Raw genomic sequence first — 17,402 nt, 5'->3', positions numbered from 1 at the left:
AAATATTGTTCCTCACAATTCCATTTCTTTTATGGTTGACATTTTTTAGAGTATAAGGGTTGGGTGGTGGTTTTTTAGGACTCTGTTCCAAGAATGGAATACAAATCTAATAAACAAACACAAGTAGCCTCTGTGCCCAATTTTCTCTTGCCTTGCAAATGTGGACTGCTCAGTGACTTCTCCCTTGGTTAGAGAGGTCTTTCAAGAAAGCAAGGCAAACGTTTTCCCATCAGAAATCAAGCACTTTTCCTTACAGACCTTCACATGACCTTATCCAATCCTTTAAGTCTGTCCCCTTACTGCCCCACCATGCCAAGTAAGGATACAGGCCTACAACAGGAACCACAGTGAAGGGAGACCATTTCCCAGGTCATTTGTGCCTCCGCAAGCTTGGCTCAGAGTTCTTCTACTTCCCCTCGTCGCTCAGTTACTCAATCATCTTTCCAGCATTCCAAGCTTTTAAACTGAGCTCCCCGCGCCACTTAATCCAAGCTGCCGTTCTTGGTCTCTGGCTGACTGCCAGCTGTTGACTGACCAGCTGTCTGTAATAATTAACAACTCCAGTTGGCAGAATTAGACACCCTTTTGCCAGCCAACAAAAACATCTGGGGATGCATTTCCCCCTCCCCCATGGGAATGGTTTCGATGGGAAGAGTGGGGGAGGAGTACATTTTTTACTCACCCCCTCCAGGATCCACCTTGAACTGTGGCACCTATACCCATCCTCTGGCACACAACTCAAGAGGGCATCCCGTTGCCAGGATAAGTCCCATGACTAGCAACTGGTCCAATTTTCATAACAGCAGGTGTCAGTTAAAAGAGAAAACCTCTCGATTGAGGAGTGGTTCACTTATGCATATTAACAAGCTTGTTAGAATGGATTTAAAAACCAGTTTATTTCAGCAACAAGAAAAAGTATATGCTGTCCTTCAATTTTTTTTAAAAAAATGTTCCGGGCAATTTGCAATACTATCGAGAAAATACAACAACAATAAAGCACTACAACCAGTTGACCAGATGAGCTAACTTCAAGGCAAACCGTCTATTCTATGCAAACTTGCAGGCTGCAGTGTCAGCAATGAGGTATTGCCAACAGGCACGTGGGGACACAAGTGTCCAACTGGAATCAAGATGTCACTCTGCTGCCTCTGATCTGCTCGACAGACAGACAGACAGACAAACAGACAGCAACTCTTTACAAATGGTGAGGGAGAAGAAGGAGGCGGAGGCGACCGAAGGACCTCTGCCTAAAATAGGGGTGATGGCTGGCCTTAAGATGCCAGTCAGCCATGCCCAGTACCTGTTGGGCAAGGCTCAGAGGGCACAACTGGTGAAGGGAAGAGCAAGTGCATAATCCAGCAACTTGCCTGAAATCTACAGAGAGCTTTCCTGCAAAGTTCAATGACATGTACTTATGAAAAAGCTCCCGGACTCACCCTAAGCCCATGTTAAAAAGGAATAAGCGAACAACGAGCAGAGAGGGAGAAATGCACGGAAACAAATGGAGGGCGAGAAAAGTGAAGGCTCTTCTTGGTAGACAAGCGACAGGCAGGCTGGTAGCAGCCACCATTTAAGACACAGTTCTCTGTATTCTGTTTGCACACATAACACCCCTCTCAATGTGTATGGAGAAAGTGTGCGGAAGGGTCAGATACCAAAGTGCTCCCTTGGGCAAATCTTGCCACATTTCCTAACTATTTTCCTATCACCCTCCCTCCTCAGACCACTCCCTGGCCTCTTCAATATAACCTGATTTCCCCCATAAGGCACATATTGCCATCACGGGTTTCCACAAAACTGGCTAATTTGTGGATTTCCATTTTACCTCTGGGCAAGACTAATGCCCTTCCTGAGACTGTGCATGAGTACACAGCAGAAGAATTCTGGTTGGCCCAGATAGCCTGATGGCCTCATGCTATGTACTGAATGATCATTTATTTATTTATAATTTATTTTGAAAACTCAAGACCGGTCTTCCTCTTAACAGATTCCAGAGCAGTGTACAAAGTATAATAAAAACCTTCTTAAAAAGAAGATGTCATCATCCATCATATAACATGAAACTGGGAGGCAACCAAACCATAAAACTGCAGGAAAGGGGCAATCTAGACTATTTTAAATGCCCAGGCTAACAAAGATGTCTTGACCTGGCATTAAAGAGATGGCAGAATACATTAAGTGACGGTATTCGAAAGTCGGGTCACCACCACAGAAATGCCCTGTTGTTTGTACCCACATCAACATACTCATCGACTGATGGTACTCAGAGAAGGGCTTCACCTGAAGAGCTTAATACACAGGCAGGTTGCTATGGGAAGAGGCACTTCCAAGCCATTTAGGACTTTAAATCTAAGCACCAGCATCTTGAATTTCTCTAAGACAGACATGTCTGCCTTCCTGGCCTTGTGATTGGCCTGCCAGAGTCATGCTGTCAGTAAGCTCCACCTGCCTTCAGACAGCTAAACTTTTGCTGAAGGGAAGGATTTTGCTCAACCTACATAAATAGTAAGTACTCTGTGAGAAATGTGGTCCTTCCCTTTGAAAGCCCCAGCTAAAAATTCAAGCCTCTCCCTAGGCCAGGAGTGGGCAGAAAGTAGATCCTCCAGATGTTTTGGACTTCAACTCCCAGAAGCCCTTGCCAGCACAGACCATGGTCAGGAATGCGGGGAGTTAAAGTCCAAAACATCTGAAGACCTACTTTCTGCTTATCTACTTTCTGCCCATTGGATCAATTTGGGATGCCTCCTTCTTGTTTACTTCCTGGTTGGCACAATGTGATCTGAATAGCATGGGTTAATAGTTTGTGAGTGGAAAGAGACAGGTAATGAGAGAGAGGGAGAAGAGCAAGAGAGAATGGTGGGGGGTGGGGTGGGTAGAAAGCAGTGTAATTTCCCAATGCTTCCTGTTCCAAAGTCACATCTCAAAAATACCCTTTGCATCTTCTCTGCCTTGGAGATGCATAAGCTGCTGAGTTCTTAATGCTTCTCCTGGAGAAGGTGAACATTGTATTTTGGATATGATGTTGTTGTAGAGAAACAAGATGTGTACACAGATTGTGAATCCTGCTTCTGTACAGCAAAGTCATCCTGAAGCCCTTGAGAGTTAACATAGAATAGATGTGAGTGAACACATGAAAGGTATGGTTAGTAGACTCAGTGACCTTTGGATATCTTCCAGCCCTATGATGCATCATGACTCAGGTGAGTCACTGAAATGGCCTAATCCTGATTTGCATCCATAGGATTGACAAGTAACTCTATAATCTTCATATCGATTTAAAAAAAAAAAACACTCAGGAAAAAAAGTGGCCCACTGCTGAGCTCCAGCATCCATTTCCTTTCAGAACAACAGTGACATGTCCAAGATCATCATTTGGCTAAACTATGGTCAGAGAGAATGTCACGCCCATCTTCATTTCAGCTCCATTTAAAAAGATGGTTGGAGGTGGAATCAAAAGACTGAAACCAGTCCTGTAGGAGAAGGACAATTGAACTGGTGCTAAAGTAACAATTTTTGAGTGAACCGGGACTTTCTTGGTGTGATTTCTAAATGCTGCCTTCATTTTCCATGCAGGGAACGCTAAATCATGGAGCACACTGGCTTGGAGTCTGCAGGCAGCTCTTAATACACATCTCAGGCTGCTAGGCAAAAAAGCAGGGGTGCGCCAAGGTTACTCAGGCTAAAATGTGTCTGTGTTAAGAGTGCTGGACTGGGACTTGGGAGACCCTGGGTCTAACCCCCACATGGCCGTAAAGCTCACTGGGTGATTTTGGGCCCGTCACTGAATCACAGCTTAACCTACTTCACAGGGTTGTTATGTGGATAAAATGGAGAGGAAGAGGAGGACCATGTATGCTGCCTTGGGTTCTTTGGAGGAATGGTGGGATATGGACATAACAAATAAATAAATGCTAACTATGTGTTCTAGTCAGAGCTGTCAACTATAACGCCTCCTGACCATATGACACAAGAGGGTTGACTGGGATCAGAGAAATTAACACAGTTCCCAGTCTCTATTGCAGACTAGAGGTGGGGGTAGGAGTTAATTAGCGTCAGCACTGACCTGTGAGCAAAGGGCATTCTTGTGGATTTTCTTGTAAATAAGAGCTGGACAGATAAAACAGATGAGGCTTCCCATCGTCGCACCGGTTAGGCCCAGGATGGTCTCCACTGGCAGGAAAGAGCAAGAACAAACACACCATGAGCGACAGTTCTGGCTGAGACAAGAGACTATGCGTGAATTAACAGTTCCCTTAATTCAGTGGTTCAAAGGCAGCTTAGAGGCACATGCTCAAGGGCACTTAAACATGAATTAGTTACCCCTTAACGACTTACAATCAGAATTGTGAAGAATACGCTTTTCCTACCCTACCACACCATACGCCTATGGGTGAAGCAGTGTTTGTAGTCTGGAGTTAGCAACTGTGATACCACAAGCAGGTAGTGGGCTCTCCCACACTAGAGGCATTCAAGATGCAGCTGGACATCAATGAGTACTAGCCCCGATGGCTATGCGCTACCTCCAGTATCCGAGGCAGTAAGCCTATATGCACCAGTTGCTGGAGGATCTGGGTGGGAGGGTGCTGTTGCGACGTGCCCTGCTTTGCTGGTCCCTGGTTGACAGCTGGTTGGACGCTGTGTGAATGGACCCTCGGTCTGATCCAGCATGGCAGTTCCAATGTTCTTATGACAGGCATCTGTCAGGTATGCTTTAATGTGGATTCCTGCATTGAGCAGGGGGTTGGACTAGACCTTATAAGCCCATTCCAACTCTACTATTCTATGATTCTAAGCGCAAGAACACACGAGTATACTGTGCATTATTTAACTCGCCAAAGTGGACAAGGATACCTGCTTCATCCTTAATTATACATTAAAGGAGTGTAGGAAGTACAGTCTTAGCAATCCTGATAGCGTTTATGGCTGGATAACCAAAGGGTGCTTAAGGGGAGACTTAATTGGTGGTAAGTGATTTTGAACATGCACTCTGGATTTATCATGCCATATAAAATATACGACTTCATCCTTGATGCTGGAGTTCTAAACCAAGACTTAGTCTTGCAATGGTTGGCCACAAGATTAGCCATTGTAAGTAAGTACATATCCTGTGTGTGCTCAACTAGGCCTAATTCTATTTAGAAATGCTACAAATTCAAAGCAAGATATTCCAGATCATGAACATTCTTGGGAGCGAGGATGCAACAGAAGTGTGCGGAAGCCAAATTGTAGGGTTTGGCCACATGAAATAGTGATGTGCATAAAACGAACAGATTTTTGCAAGTATTATCATTCTGAGGACACACAGGCTGAGTTCACATGTCATACTAACCCAAGGTGGGTGGCAAGCTACACTGCAAAGAACCTACTATGTTCCTATCAGACAATCAAGCAAGCAAGCTACACAGAGTTATACAGGGCGGTGGCCCTGCGGCCTATCTGAGCTCCCTTACATATTATAAATACAGGTGGGCATTTACAAGGGCTCGCTATAATGCTCTCCCTTCCAAGTTCATAGAAGGCAGATATCAAGGAATTCCAGTCCCCCAAAGGTTATGCCCATATGATTCAGGTGAGATAGAGACATCCTCTCATGTGCTTTTACACTGCTTGTTCTACTCAGAGGCCCGGTCAGGCTTAATCCATCCTCTACTACAGGACTTTCCAGGTAACACCGAAGAATTTTATACCAAGTTCCTCCTTGCTGATAGAAACCCCTCAGTTACATATAAGGTTGCTATATTCTGCCACTTGGCTATGAGGACACGTCATAACCTATTAACCTCAGAGGGCTGTTAAATCTCTGGGAGATGGGAACTAAGCATCTGTACTACTTTGTATGGTTGCTGTTGCTGGATTAATGTTGTGCTGGTCTCGGACCGTAATAAAGTGATTGATTGATTTCTACACAGAGTAGTTTATTTCACACACGCTTGCCCCTCCTCCTCCTCAAGTCCCCCTGCCCATCTAGGCTGGGCTTTCTTTGCTGCAGGAATACAGATTGCATGAGAGTAGCACAGAGGCTGCAACATTTTTGGCTGCTCTTGATGAGCAGCTCTGTAGGAGACCTCCATAACCCATGCTGGCGTGACAGAAAACACACTAATCCACCATAGGTAAAACAACACTTAATGCACACTGCGGGTTCTCAGGGTGGCTTATTAGGGAAAATAATTCTTTGGGGAGGGGGGGGGGGGACATCCCACAGACAACATGATAAGCCATCATGGGTTGTTCCAGAAAATAAACCATCATAGGTTAGCGATTATGTAAACTCTTTAAATGCAAAACTTTAAAAACAACACATAGATATTTAAACTTATTCTAGCATGTAGCATTATACAACCACAACCATCAGCTCAAGAGGCACATTGTAATGCAGGTTCAGATACAGTTACAAATGTTTACAAAATCCACAAGCAGCATACTTCTATGCAGGTGTACTCAGAAGTAAGTCCCACTGTGTGCAGTTGGACTTACTCCCTAGTAAGTGTGTTTAGGATTGCAGCCTATCTCTTGTAGATGGCATGCAGGAGATTGGGGTCAGGGGAGAGTTGCAACGTGCAAATCTGGCTTGAGCTCTGCACAAAGTCTGTCTCCTTCCCTGCATCGTGTAATGACTAAGAATGACGCCCTGATTATGCCATCAAAGCATCAAGCAAAGGAAGTGAAGACCTGCAGAGAGGCATTTTTGTGTGCCAATACTGTAGAACTCTAGTCCCTCAGAGTCTGGGCAACTCCTCTAAATGCTGTGAAACTTTTCTATTTTGTCTGGGTTCCAACAGGTAGAATTAAACTAATATGCTATTATCATCCCTGTGTACAATTCAGAATAGCTGGATAGACATACATATAGTACAACACTGAAATCTTAGCATGTAACTGAGAGGCCTTGTGGGGGCGGTGTTGGCCTAAATACCTGCAAACCCACCATAAACCCTTAAGACTAGGGAGTGTGAAAATACATCTAAATAAAAACCAAATTTCACTTACCATTTGGGATCATGATCCCTCCAACCATGGTTCCAAATACCACTGCCAGTGTCAGGGCTTTAAATCGGAGAGGTGGCATATAACCTCCGGCAGCAAATGTCCCATCTTTTTGCTATTTAAAAAAGAAAAGACTAATAAACCAATCAATTCTCTTAACAGGATTTCCCACCCTCTCTCTTTGGGTACTTGTCTCTACTGATCAAGCCTTTACAACCCTTTGAGCTAGAGCAGCGGTTCTCAACCTGTGGGTCGGGACCCCTTTGGGGGTCGAATGATCCTTTCACAGGGGTCGCCTAAGACCATCGGAAAACACATATTTCCGATGGTCTTAGGAAACTGTATTGACTGAACTATGTCATGTATCATCTTTTGTGTTATTAAAGCTATTGTTATGTATTATTTTCATTAGCAAACCATCCCATGACAATGGATCGTGTAGAGAAGAACGAAAATAATTTTATGGTTGTGGGTCACCACAACATGAGGAACTGTATTAAAGGGTCGCAGCATTAGGAAGGTTGAGAACCACTGAGCTAGAGTCTCCTCTCAACGTGCCAATGATTGCAAAATTACTCACAGAACCCTTAGCTTTATAGTATAAAGTTTATACCTAGAGTTTCTAAAATTAACCATACCACTGTGGCTTACCGTTCCTAGCCTGAAAAAATCATGAAGGGTATTAAGATCACCACCATTGTCTAGCATAACATTTGGATTACAAAATTACCTATTTTCCGGTTTTCTGAATTTGTCTTTCCTTGCCTGTCATACTTCTCAAACTGCCTTAAAATGCCTTCAAAAGCCTTTAAATGGGCTGCAAATGAGTTCTGCTCCATAATGGTGGAGTACAGGCAGTGGTATTTATACTTCAAATCAATGTGCAAGTGGTATTTATACTTCAAATCAATGTGTAACTTGACAATGGTGATAATGAGAGTTCCTGCAGACAGGATCCGCCAAACACTCAGCATGTCAAAAATAATTCTACTTGGCTAAATAAGTCAACCAAAAGATCACCAAAACTGTGCAAGCTCCAGATATTTTCATCAGGCAAAATGCTACAAAAATCAAATGGGATGGGGGGGGGGGGAAACATGACTGGATGTTGAGGTCATGGTGCCTGTATGATCACTATCTTGAGATGGGGAATTAAGTCAGAGGATCTTCCTCCCTCTCAAAACTTGTACCATTTTGCCTGATAAAGAGATCTGGAGATCTCGAAAGCTTGCATATGTTTTGCTCATCTTTTGCTTGGCATGTGAGCTTTTTTGTCTACTTGGCTATTTGGACAATGTGTCTTTTTCAAACATTCCACTGTACATACAGATATTGCACATGGAAGAACACAAATCACTGTAAGAAGGGGAATGCTATTCTGTATTAAAGTGGCACAAGAGTCATAAATTTACCACAGGCACAGTGGCCTTCAAGGTAGTGGTACCATACTGGAGAACCAAGTAGCAAGTTAAAGAAAAGGAGATAATGACCACTTGCTTCTCCCTAGGGCTTGGTCACATATTGTGATAGCTGGTCTGATACAGTCTTGTTTCTTGACCATGGAAAGATCAGGAAGTATCAGGCCAAAACCCCTTAACACCCAACCACTCTGAAATACATGGATGCCAGACTGTGGCTGCTGTTTCCACAGGCATTAGTTATCCATAGGCAAGCCTAACCAACAAATATCACCATTTCCCCCCTGAAAATACTGAAAGTTGCTTCATGTTATTTTACCAGGAACTCTATACAAGAATGACATCTTGATGCTTATTATACAGGGCCTGTTGGCCTCTGATGAAGCAAAACTGGCTCTATGCTACAGTGTATAGTTCAGATGTGTTTTTGAAATCAGGAGGCATCAGACCAACACACCACCAAATGTGACGGCTATCTCTAAGCCTGAAAGTGGGAAATTTTGCTTATTCCTTTTGCATGAAGGCATGAAGTGGGGAGGAGGGAAAACAGAGAAAGGTAGAAAGGCAGTGTGAACACAACCATAGTTTAAGGTAGAATATATAGGGAAGCCTAAAAATGTAAAAGTCCAGGCAGGGCAGACAACAGTACTAAACCAAAAGGACTTTACCTGCTGTTCAAAGAGAAGGGTATTCAATGCCTGCCGGCATGGCAGAATCATCATAGGAAACCCAAATGCTACAGACATCATGAACCCCACACGTATCATCTCCGTCACCAGATTGGAAGGAAAGTTCATGAGTACATTCCCCTCAATGGCTTCAATGTAGCTCACGTAGCCAAAGAAACCCACCTGTTCAAGAAGGAAAAGGGAATTACTTGCAGTAGTTGCATACTTTGGTTCAACGAAAGAAGAGAAGCTTGGGCAGATCTTTGACTTGCCTTCAAGACAATAGGGAATCTATCTTTTTTGTTTTATTTGTTTATTTATTTATTCATTCATTCATTCCTATACTGACCAAATAGCTGAACCTTTCTGGGCAGTTCACAAAAATGACAAATACAAAATAATAAAGACATAATATAAAATCTTTAACAAACAAAATGTAAAACAAATTAAACAACTAAAACAGTACAATAAGATCCTGGTCCTGATAAAAAGTACTGACATAAATGCCCCCATCATATGCGGTCAAATGCCTGGGAGTAGAAGACAGTCTTAACCTAGTACTGAAAAGATGACAGAATTGGCACCAGGCGGACCTCAGTGGGGAGGCACTGTCTCTTGTTGCCACCTTCCAAGCTTCCCTTGGAGGAGGCACTTGTAGGATGGCCTCAGATGTTGATCATAGCATCTGGGTAGATTTAAGTTGGGAGAGGTGCTCCATCACAAACTGTGGTCCCAAGCCATGTAAGGCATTATTTGTTAAAATCAGTACCTTCAATTGGGTTTGGAAATATACAGGCAGCTAATGCAAGCAGGCCAGAATTGGTGTTAGATGCTCATATCTTCTGCTCCCTGTTATTAATCTCATGCCACATTTTGCATAAGCTGCAACTTCTGAACAGTCTTCAAGGGCAGCCCTATGTAGAGCACAATGCAGTAATCTAACTTGGAGGTTACCAGAGCATAGAGTGCTGAAGCCAGGTTATCCCTGTCCAGACAGGGGCATAGCTGGGCTACTGGCCCAAGCTGGTGGAAGGCATTCCATGCCACTGAGGCTACCTAGGTCTCAAATGACAGAGATGGCTCCAGGAGAACCCCAAGCTACAAACCTGTACCTGCAGGGGGAGTGCAACCCCATCCAGAACAGGATTAACACCATCTATCTGGTCAGAAAAAACACCCACTAACAGCATCTGGACAACCATCTGTCAAGTATGCTTTAGGGTGGATTCCTGCATTGAGCAGGGGGTTGGACTCGATGGCCTTGTAGGCCCCTTCCAACTCTGCTATTCTATGATCTCAGTCTTGTCTGGATTGAGCTTCAGTTTATTATTATCTAGTCCACTGTCACAGCCAGGCACCTATCTAACACATCCACAGCCTCAACTCATGAAGATGAAAAGGAGAAGCAGAGTTGCATGTCATTCGCATACTGATGGCAAAGCACTCCAAAACTCCAGAATCCCACTCAACAATTTCATGGAGATGTTAAAAAGCATGGGGGACAAAACTGAGCCCTGAGGAACCCCATGCTGGAGAGACTACAGGGCCAAGCAATATTCCCCAAACATCAAGCATCTTTACTTAATCACATTCTGCTTCTTTCTTACTTATCTAAACTGATTAGTCCTGAGCCTTTAAACTCCAGCTCATAAAAAAAAAATAACCATCTGGAATTTCACATCACTCTCGCTGGATTTCCCTGTACATTTCCAAATTCCAGTATATCTTTCCTGAGATTAGGTGATCAGAGCTGCATACAGCATTTAAAGTGCAAATGCATAATAAATTCATAATAAGAGTAAAACAAAACTATACTGTGATACAAAGAAGAAGGATGACATTAAGTCATTCTCTGCATTTGGCTAGGACAAAAGTAAAAATATTGCAAGAACTTCAAATTTCCTCCAACTTCGTAAAGGTAGAAGCCATGATCACACTTTTATCAGCATGGATAGAGGGGGACTGAAGAGGTACTGGACTTTGTCTTCCATAATCTTGGGTTGCTCCAAGTTCTGCTACGGAAGGCAAGATGGCAACCAAACACCATTCCCTAAATAAGGGAGTAGTTTGTAACTCACCAAACAGCAGCTCCCCCTTCCTGGTCACAATGTTCTATAAATTTAATGTGTTTTACACACTGGCATATTATGTGATGTGACGTACTTCTGGTTTTCCTGGTTCCCAACAAGCTTACAAGAAAGGATTTCAGCTCAGTCCACAAAGATCTGCACAAGAGGACTACAAGTAGGGTTCATTGCTCCTCCCCTGTCCCAAGGATAGCCAATGATGCATATTAATAGCCCCATTGCGCCGACAGCATGAGTTACTACAGGTCAGAAATGTAGTAAATCCCAAGCATCGTCCGGATGCTACAGCAGCGGCCCTCCAGATGCTGTCAGACTACAACTCCCATAATCCCTTGCCATTGGCTATGCTGTCCAGGGTTAATGGGAGTTGTAGTCGAAGACATCTGGAGGGCCACAAGGGGCCCACCACAGTGCTAAAGCATAGTCGGCTTTTTGTTTCAGAAAGGCAGCTGGGAGGAGCACTTCGCTATTCCCTCCTCCTGCTCCTTCAGCACCATCAGGGCCGGTGCTACCATTAGGCCAACGAGGCAGCCGCCTAGGGCGCAGACCTCAGAGGGGGGTCACAGTTTTGTACAAATTAGCTGTTTTAAGAAAAAACATAATAAAAGGAAAATATAATAGTTCATTGTTAGTTCATAACCAGTTTATTGTTTTCAACACTAACAATAATTCAATTTGGCTCACAGACTGTGCAAGTAGCTCGCCTTGCCCAGGGCGCAAAATAGTCTGGCACTGGCCCTCAGCGCCATGTGCCTATGCTAATTCTGACAAGCGCAAAGGACAAACCTGTACAGAGAGGGGATGCAATGCTCACTCCGATATAGATGAAGCAAGTCCTGTTTTGTGATCAGTGCCAGCATTTTTACTTCTTGCACAGACCTTCCAGGCAGCGGTGGATTAGGCTGCAACTCCATCTAGCTAATTGTTCCATTAGAGGATGGGGAAATTACACACATACTCCATGCTCAAGCCCTGCGGAATGGGATTTATTGTTCGCAAATCCTGGGGCTCTGGAAATGTCCCCAGAGAGCATCCGCTGCACGTGGCAGAAAATGTCATCGCTTCTTACAGTTGTTTCTCCACAGCTCCAAAACATACCAAGAAGAGTATTTTTATTTTGAGAAGGAAGAAAGAGCGGGGAAGATTTTTTTTTTTTAAAAAAAAAGGTTCTCACCATAACATAAAAAGCAGTGACCACATGTAGCGACGAAGCAAATATGGAACTCATGATTTTAACAGATGGCTCATCCAGGCTATCGTAGGTTGGCAAGACCTGGCTGTAGAAAAAAGCAGGTAAATGTTAAAGCGTGTCAGGAACATTTCCTCAAGAAGAGAAATACTGAACTCTACGCGCCCCCTTGTCAGCACAGTGCGATCGCAGGCACCTTCCCCACGTAGAAGCCAGGCACTTTGCAGTCTACTGCAGTTTATGCCCCTCGTGCCAAGAGATTTCGGAACACTCACGAGTTGAAGAGTTGCACAAATATGCTTGCTCTCCTCCTTCTCCCTGCCATTGCCACGTGTGCAATGTAAATATTTCACTTCTAAAAAAAATGTATGTTGCAACATGAACGACCGCTTGTTTGCCTCAAACACCAGTGGCAGAGCTCCAGACAGTGCACTGGAGATTATTGTTCTTGGAGTATCCTGAGTTGATAATTAAAGCAAGGCGGTGTTTACAGAATAATGAGCAGGAAGAGAGCGAAAGCATCCTATTGTCAAAGAGAAAAGTTAAACAACCAAGACTAAACACTGCGCCTGTCGTATTTCGGCACTGCGGCTGGAACTCAAGCTCACGGAAAAGTGGAAGGGCCAATTACATGGGGCTTGGGTGCTTATGCACCTGAAAAGCTTTTTTCCCCAACGTCAGGTGTATACCTTCTTACCACAGCCAGAGGCTGCATGGACCTCACCTGACCACAGAGGATTGGACACAATGACACACCTTGAAGGGGTAAGTTGAGAGGAGGGTAGGAAGTGGCGGTGGGGGTTACCTAGAACTAGTGGGGAGAAGCTTGAAGGCAAAGAAAACAAGGTAAGAATTTGGGGGAAGGGGAAATTACTAAACAAAGATAAATATATATTTTTCAAAGCTCCCCATCATGTTGGTCAACAGGGGACAGTGCTTAGCACCATGGTGGGTAGGTATTTATGAAAACCACGGTGGTATGCTTTCTACCTAGGTCACCGAAGTTTTCAACTTCATGAACACCGTTATTTACAATGCAAACAACTGCCAAATATGGCCATTCTAACATGTATGTTTATGTATGTGGTGAGGAATAAAACACATAGGGAAAAATCGCAGGTGAAGTGTGATAACTGAGGGTGTGAATCTACGCTTAGGGAGGTTCTCATGACATAGAATGAGAAACCTACCATAAACAGTTTCTGCCTCCCCATTCCCAACAGGATGAAGGACAAAGATCCTGAAGTGGATCTCCTACATTAAAAAAAAAGTTAATAGCAGCAGGTCAGAACCATGGCAATGGAGAAGAGGGAGGTTGATCCTTTCCTCCTGCAGGATAACCCATGATTTATTTATTTATTACATTTCTATGCCGCCCAATAGCCGGAGCTCTCTGGGTGGTTCACAAATTGCACACACCCCTGCTATTTGTTCAGTGTAACAAAATAGCATCTGGTTGGATTTTAGGAAAAAAAGCACCGGGGGGTGGGGGGGGAAGGTAAACACCACTTCCCCAGCCCCAGTATTTCCTCAAATCCCCACCCCACCCCATGGCCGACATTAGCAATTTCTTTAATGGCAAAAGATCTTGCTCACAGATCTCCCTTGTCAAAGCTGGTCCAGCCTTGAGGTGCAATAAAGTAGTAGTGCAGTATTCTACGAAGTACTGGCTGTGTGACAAAGGGTAAAAATGGAACTTCTGCATTCGGAGGCAAGGCAGCCTACCTCTGTTTACCCCAATACTGGAGAGCAAACAGCAAGATTGCTAATGCCACCATCCCCTGCTTCTGAACTTGCCAGGGTCATCTGCCTGGCTGCTGTTGGGCGACAGGATGCTGGATTTGAAGGATGTTTGGTCTGATCTAACAAGGCAAATCGTACATCCTTAAGAGGAGTTAGCAGGATCAGGAGACACTTACTACTTCTGCTTCATGTAAACAAGCCCCAAGATATTTTGGCTTTGTGGCCATAGCAGTATCAAGTCCCCCAAACCTGGAAGACAGGTGAGTCAAACCCAACCTCCCTGCCAGTCGGCTCTCCAAGACGCGCACGTGCACACAACAAGCAATACATCTTAACGAGCAGAGATTTTGTTTCTGAAGCTAAAATGTCCACCCTGAAGGCCAGGCCACGATTGAGGCATTCAGGACACTACAGAAGCCTTTGTCTGACAACCGCTTCGTATGCAGCTTAGGATTCTTCACATCACTTGCAATCACATAAACACTGCTCCTCAGGGTAGACCGAAGAAAGATATTTAGACCAAATGCCCTTTACATTTATCTCTCTATTCCCAAGATGAGAGCAAAGCGAGAAAGAGCACAAACAAGCAGCTTTGGCACTCGATACAGAGAAACAACAACTTCTTCTTCTTGATGGAGAGAAAGCTATTTCTTTTGTTAACAGATTTTCATCTCCACCATAAAATGTTTTAAAAGAAAAGCCCATCCCTTGTGTGAGGAAAATAGAAAGGGTGTATCTAATATGTTATTTTTAGATTTGTTATGGATGGCAGGCAATACTGCTCAGAGAAAGGGCCCAATCCAGCAAAATAAAGAGGTAGTAGGTCACAGCTAGGGATCTCAGTCTTACGTCATCTTGCATGGGATGGACCACTAACAGTCTACTCAGCTGTAAACAGGGATGTGTCCTGTACATTGAGGAAAGTCAAAGAAAGCTTAGTCTGGTCAATTTCCAGATGGGTCTTCAGAGCCTTTCAAAATTAAGCCCTTAAAAATGCATTGAAGCCAATGGGCTACGCAGGGATGCTTAACAAATTTGATCTTGCAAATTCCAGTAAAAACTGACTTGATCCGCACCTCCCCGGACTACCATGTGGGTTGGAATTTAACTATACACCAGATTTCACACTTCCTGAACATTCTGTCATAGTTTTTGGCTCAAAAAATGTATCAAAATACATTTTTAAAATGCATTATTTTGAGAGGAAAATACCTTTCAAAATATGTGTTTGAAAGCACATTTAAATGCAAATTGCCATGTGGATGCGCGATTTTAATTTATTGGTTTGCGTGGAAATGGGATGGAACAGAGGTATGGGTGAATACATGGAAAGGTGACACAGACCAGGAGTAGGAGATTCACTCATCCCGACTGCTTACAGTGCTACTTTCATTACGCTGGCAAGGACAGTGGTGTACTACTAACTAACTAAGAATACTGCCAACCACTTGGGTCAGTAGGTTCACACAAGGATCAACTGTGCCTCTGTCTGAAATCCCCATCTCAAAGGTTACATCGCCATCGCTCCCATTACAAACGAGCTGTTGTGACGGGGAGACTAGCCTAGGGTCACACAGGAAGGCTGTAGCAGAGCTAATATTACATTTCTAGGCTCCCTGGCTGCCAGCCCTGTGCACAGTCTGTTATACCATATGCCGTGCTTGGTGGGGGAGGAGGGGGCAAAGGCATTTCTCTTTGAATTTGGCAATGACAATAAGTCTCAACACCAGAAAGAGCCAACCCTACAAGAAAAGTACTCTTGCGCATTCACAAGCCGGAGCTACTGACATTCCAATGCATGTTACTTTTTTGTCTCTACAGGGAAAGAATTCAGGTCTTCCATTTGTCACAAATGTGTGTGGTGCTTTAAGTCAATTGAGAGGTCAGTGTCTGTTCTGGGATTCATCCATATGTGACATCACACAGGCCAAGAAGTGTGTGTTATTCTTGCCCTTGGAAAAAATTATAGGTTTGAGCTTTCGGTTTGGCTTGCCACACTGGTGGTGTAGCAATCTATATTTAGATAGATATGTGAATATACTAGTCCAGAACGTATAATTTTCCTGTGTTTCCTACTCCCAACAAATGATGGCTGGTTAGTGAATGGCCACCACAAGAAAAAGGACAATTTTGGATTTTAGAAAAGCCTGCTGTGGTAACTAGGTACAGCTATAAAAGAATGAATCAACCCTTCTGTCACCAATTATATCGGAGACGCTTAAAACTGAATGAGGCATGTTCTAGCTGAGAGACATAATAAGCAAGGGACAAGGAGAAGAGCCCAGCCGTGCCAAACTAACGCTAACTGTCCATCCCAGGTCCTCAACTAAGCACACACCTATGTTTTTGGCTGGGTCACTTTTCAAGCCACAAACCAGTGGGCAGTGAAGGCAACGCTAGCAGAATGGAAATGGGACTCATCTGTGGATGAAAGCTTCCATCTGCCACAACAACAACAACACCAAGTCCCATAACTAAGGATATGCATGCGATACTCCAAAGATCCCATACATGATGCCAATGTGCAAGCTTTGTTTCCATGAATCATTTTTACTGACAGATTTGGGGGCTTAAGATATGTGGGGGAAAGGATAGTGGAAGCAGAGAAAGGAGGGAGAGGACAGAAGAGCATACAGGCAGGAGGAAACAGAATGGAGGTCGGTCCTAGGGGAGGAAAGGGGATTGCATAAGGTGCAGAAAACCCATTTGGACTACTGAGGTTTCTGAGTAGGTTTCAGACGCCAGTGACTCAAGTTTCCACTCTCTTCTCTGAACACAAGAGGTTTTTTAAAAATATCGTCTTTAAAAAACCCAAAAGCTGAGAGCCTCAAGCTAAATTCTAGAGTAGGCTTTGCTTCATGCAATGCACAAACAGAGTGAGCAGAGCCTTGCCCTAGAGGGCAACTGGAACCCTATAATCAACAATATGAACTTGGCCCAAGAACCATTTCCTTTCACTTAAATATTCCCAGCTAAAATTGTTGCGATGCTTAATGAAGACACTCACGTAAATCATTTTAGGCGAGCTTTGGTGGCTTACTGCAGTGTAATTATGTCTGCTTAAGTTCTTGTTACCTCTCAAGAGCTGGGGCCAATACCATCCCTTAGTAACAGGCATTAAAGCCAATGGAAAATTACACTGGGGACGTATTTGCCTCCTACGAACACGAAGCTTCTTAAGTACAATGGCTCCAGAGTGAAATATAACTCCCTCTCCCAGCTAGGTAACAAAAGGGTCACAACCCAGTCAGATGCTGTACCTCAGTGGGCTGTAAAATATTTTGATTAAAATCAAGACGAGGGGACCAGA

At 43.9% G+C, this 17,402-nt stretch overlaps 1 protein-coding gene across 3 annotated transcripts in view; it reads right to left on the bottom strand.

Moving 5' to 3' along the window:
- SLC38A10 (solute carrier family 38 member 10) overlaps window positions 1-17,402 on the bottom strand; it is an 82,749-nt gene that overhangs the window by 42,900 nt on the left and 22,447 nt on the right. For all 3 annotated transcript variants that reach the window (XR_010025184.1, XM_063120095.1, XM_063120096.1), the window contains exons 7-10: window positions 12,335-12,437; window positions 9,074-9,256; window positions 6,991-7,102; window positions 4,064-4,170 (exon numbers count right to left, since the gene is read on the bottom strand). Coding sequence is in view for 2 of the 3 variants with exons in the window: in XM_063120095.1 (XP_062976165.1) it covers window positions 4,064-4,170; window positions 6,991-7,102; window positions 9,074-9,256; window positions 12,335-12,437 (505 nt within the window). In the remaining variant the exon portion in view is untranslated. The remainder of the gene's footprint in view (window positions 1-4,063; window positions 4,171-6,990; window positions 7,103-9,073; window positions 9,257-12,334; window positions 12,438-17,402) is intronic.

Source organism: Elgaria multicarinata, chromosome 3 (genome assembly GCF_023053635.1).
Source record: "Elgaria multicarinata webbii isolate HBS135686 ecotype San Diego chromosome 3, rElgMul1.1.pri, whole genome shotgun sequence".
Classification (NCBI taxonomy): Eukaryota; Metazoa; Chordata; class Lepidosauria; order Squamata; family Anguidae; genus Elgaria; species Elgaria multicarinata.
The sequence above is the reverse complement of the archived record's forward strand: the minus strand, read 5'-3'. Positions and strand labels throughout refer to the sequence as shown.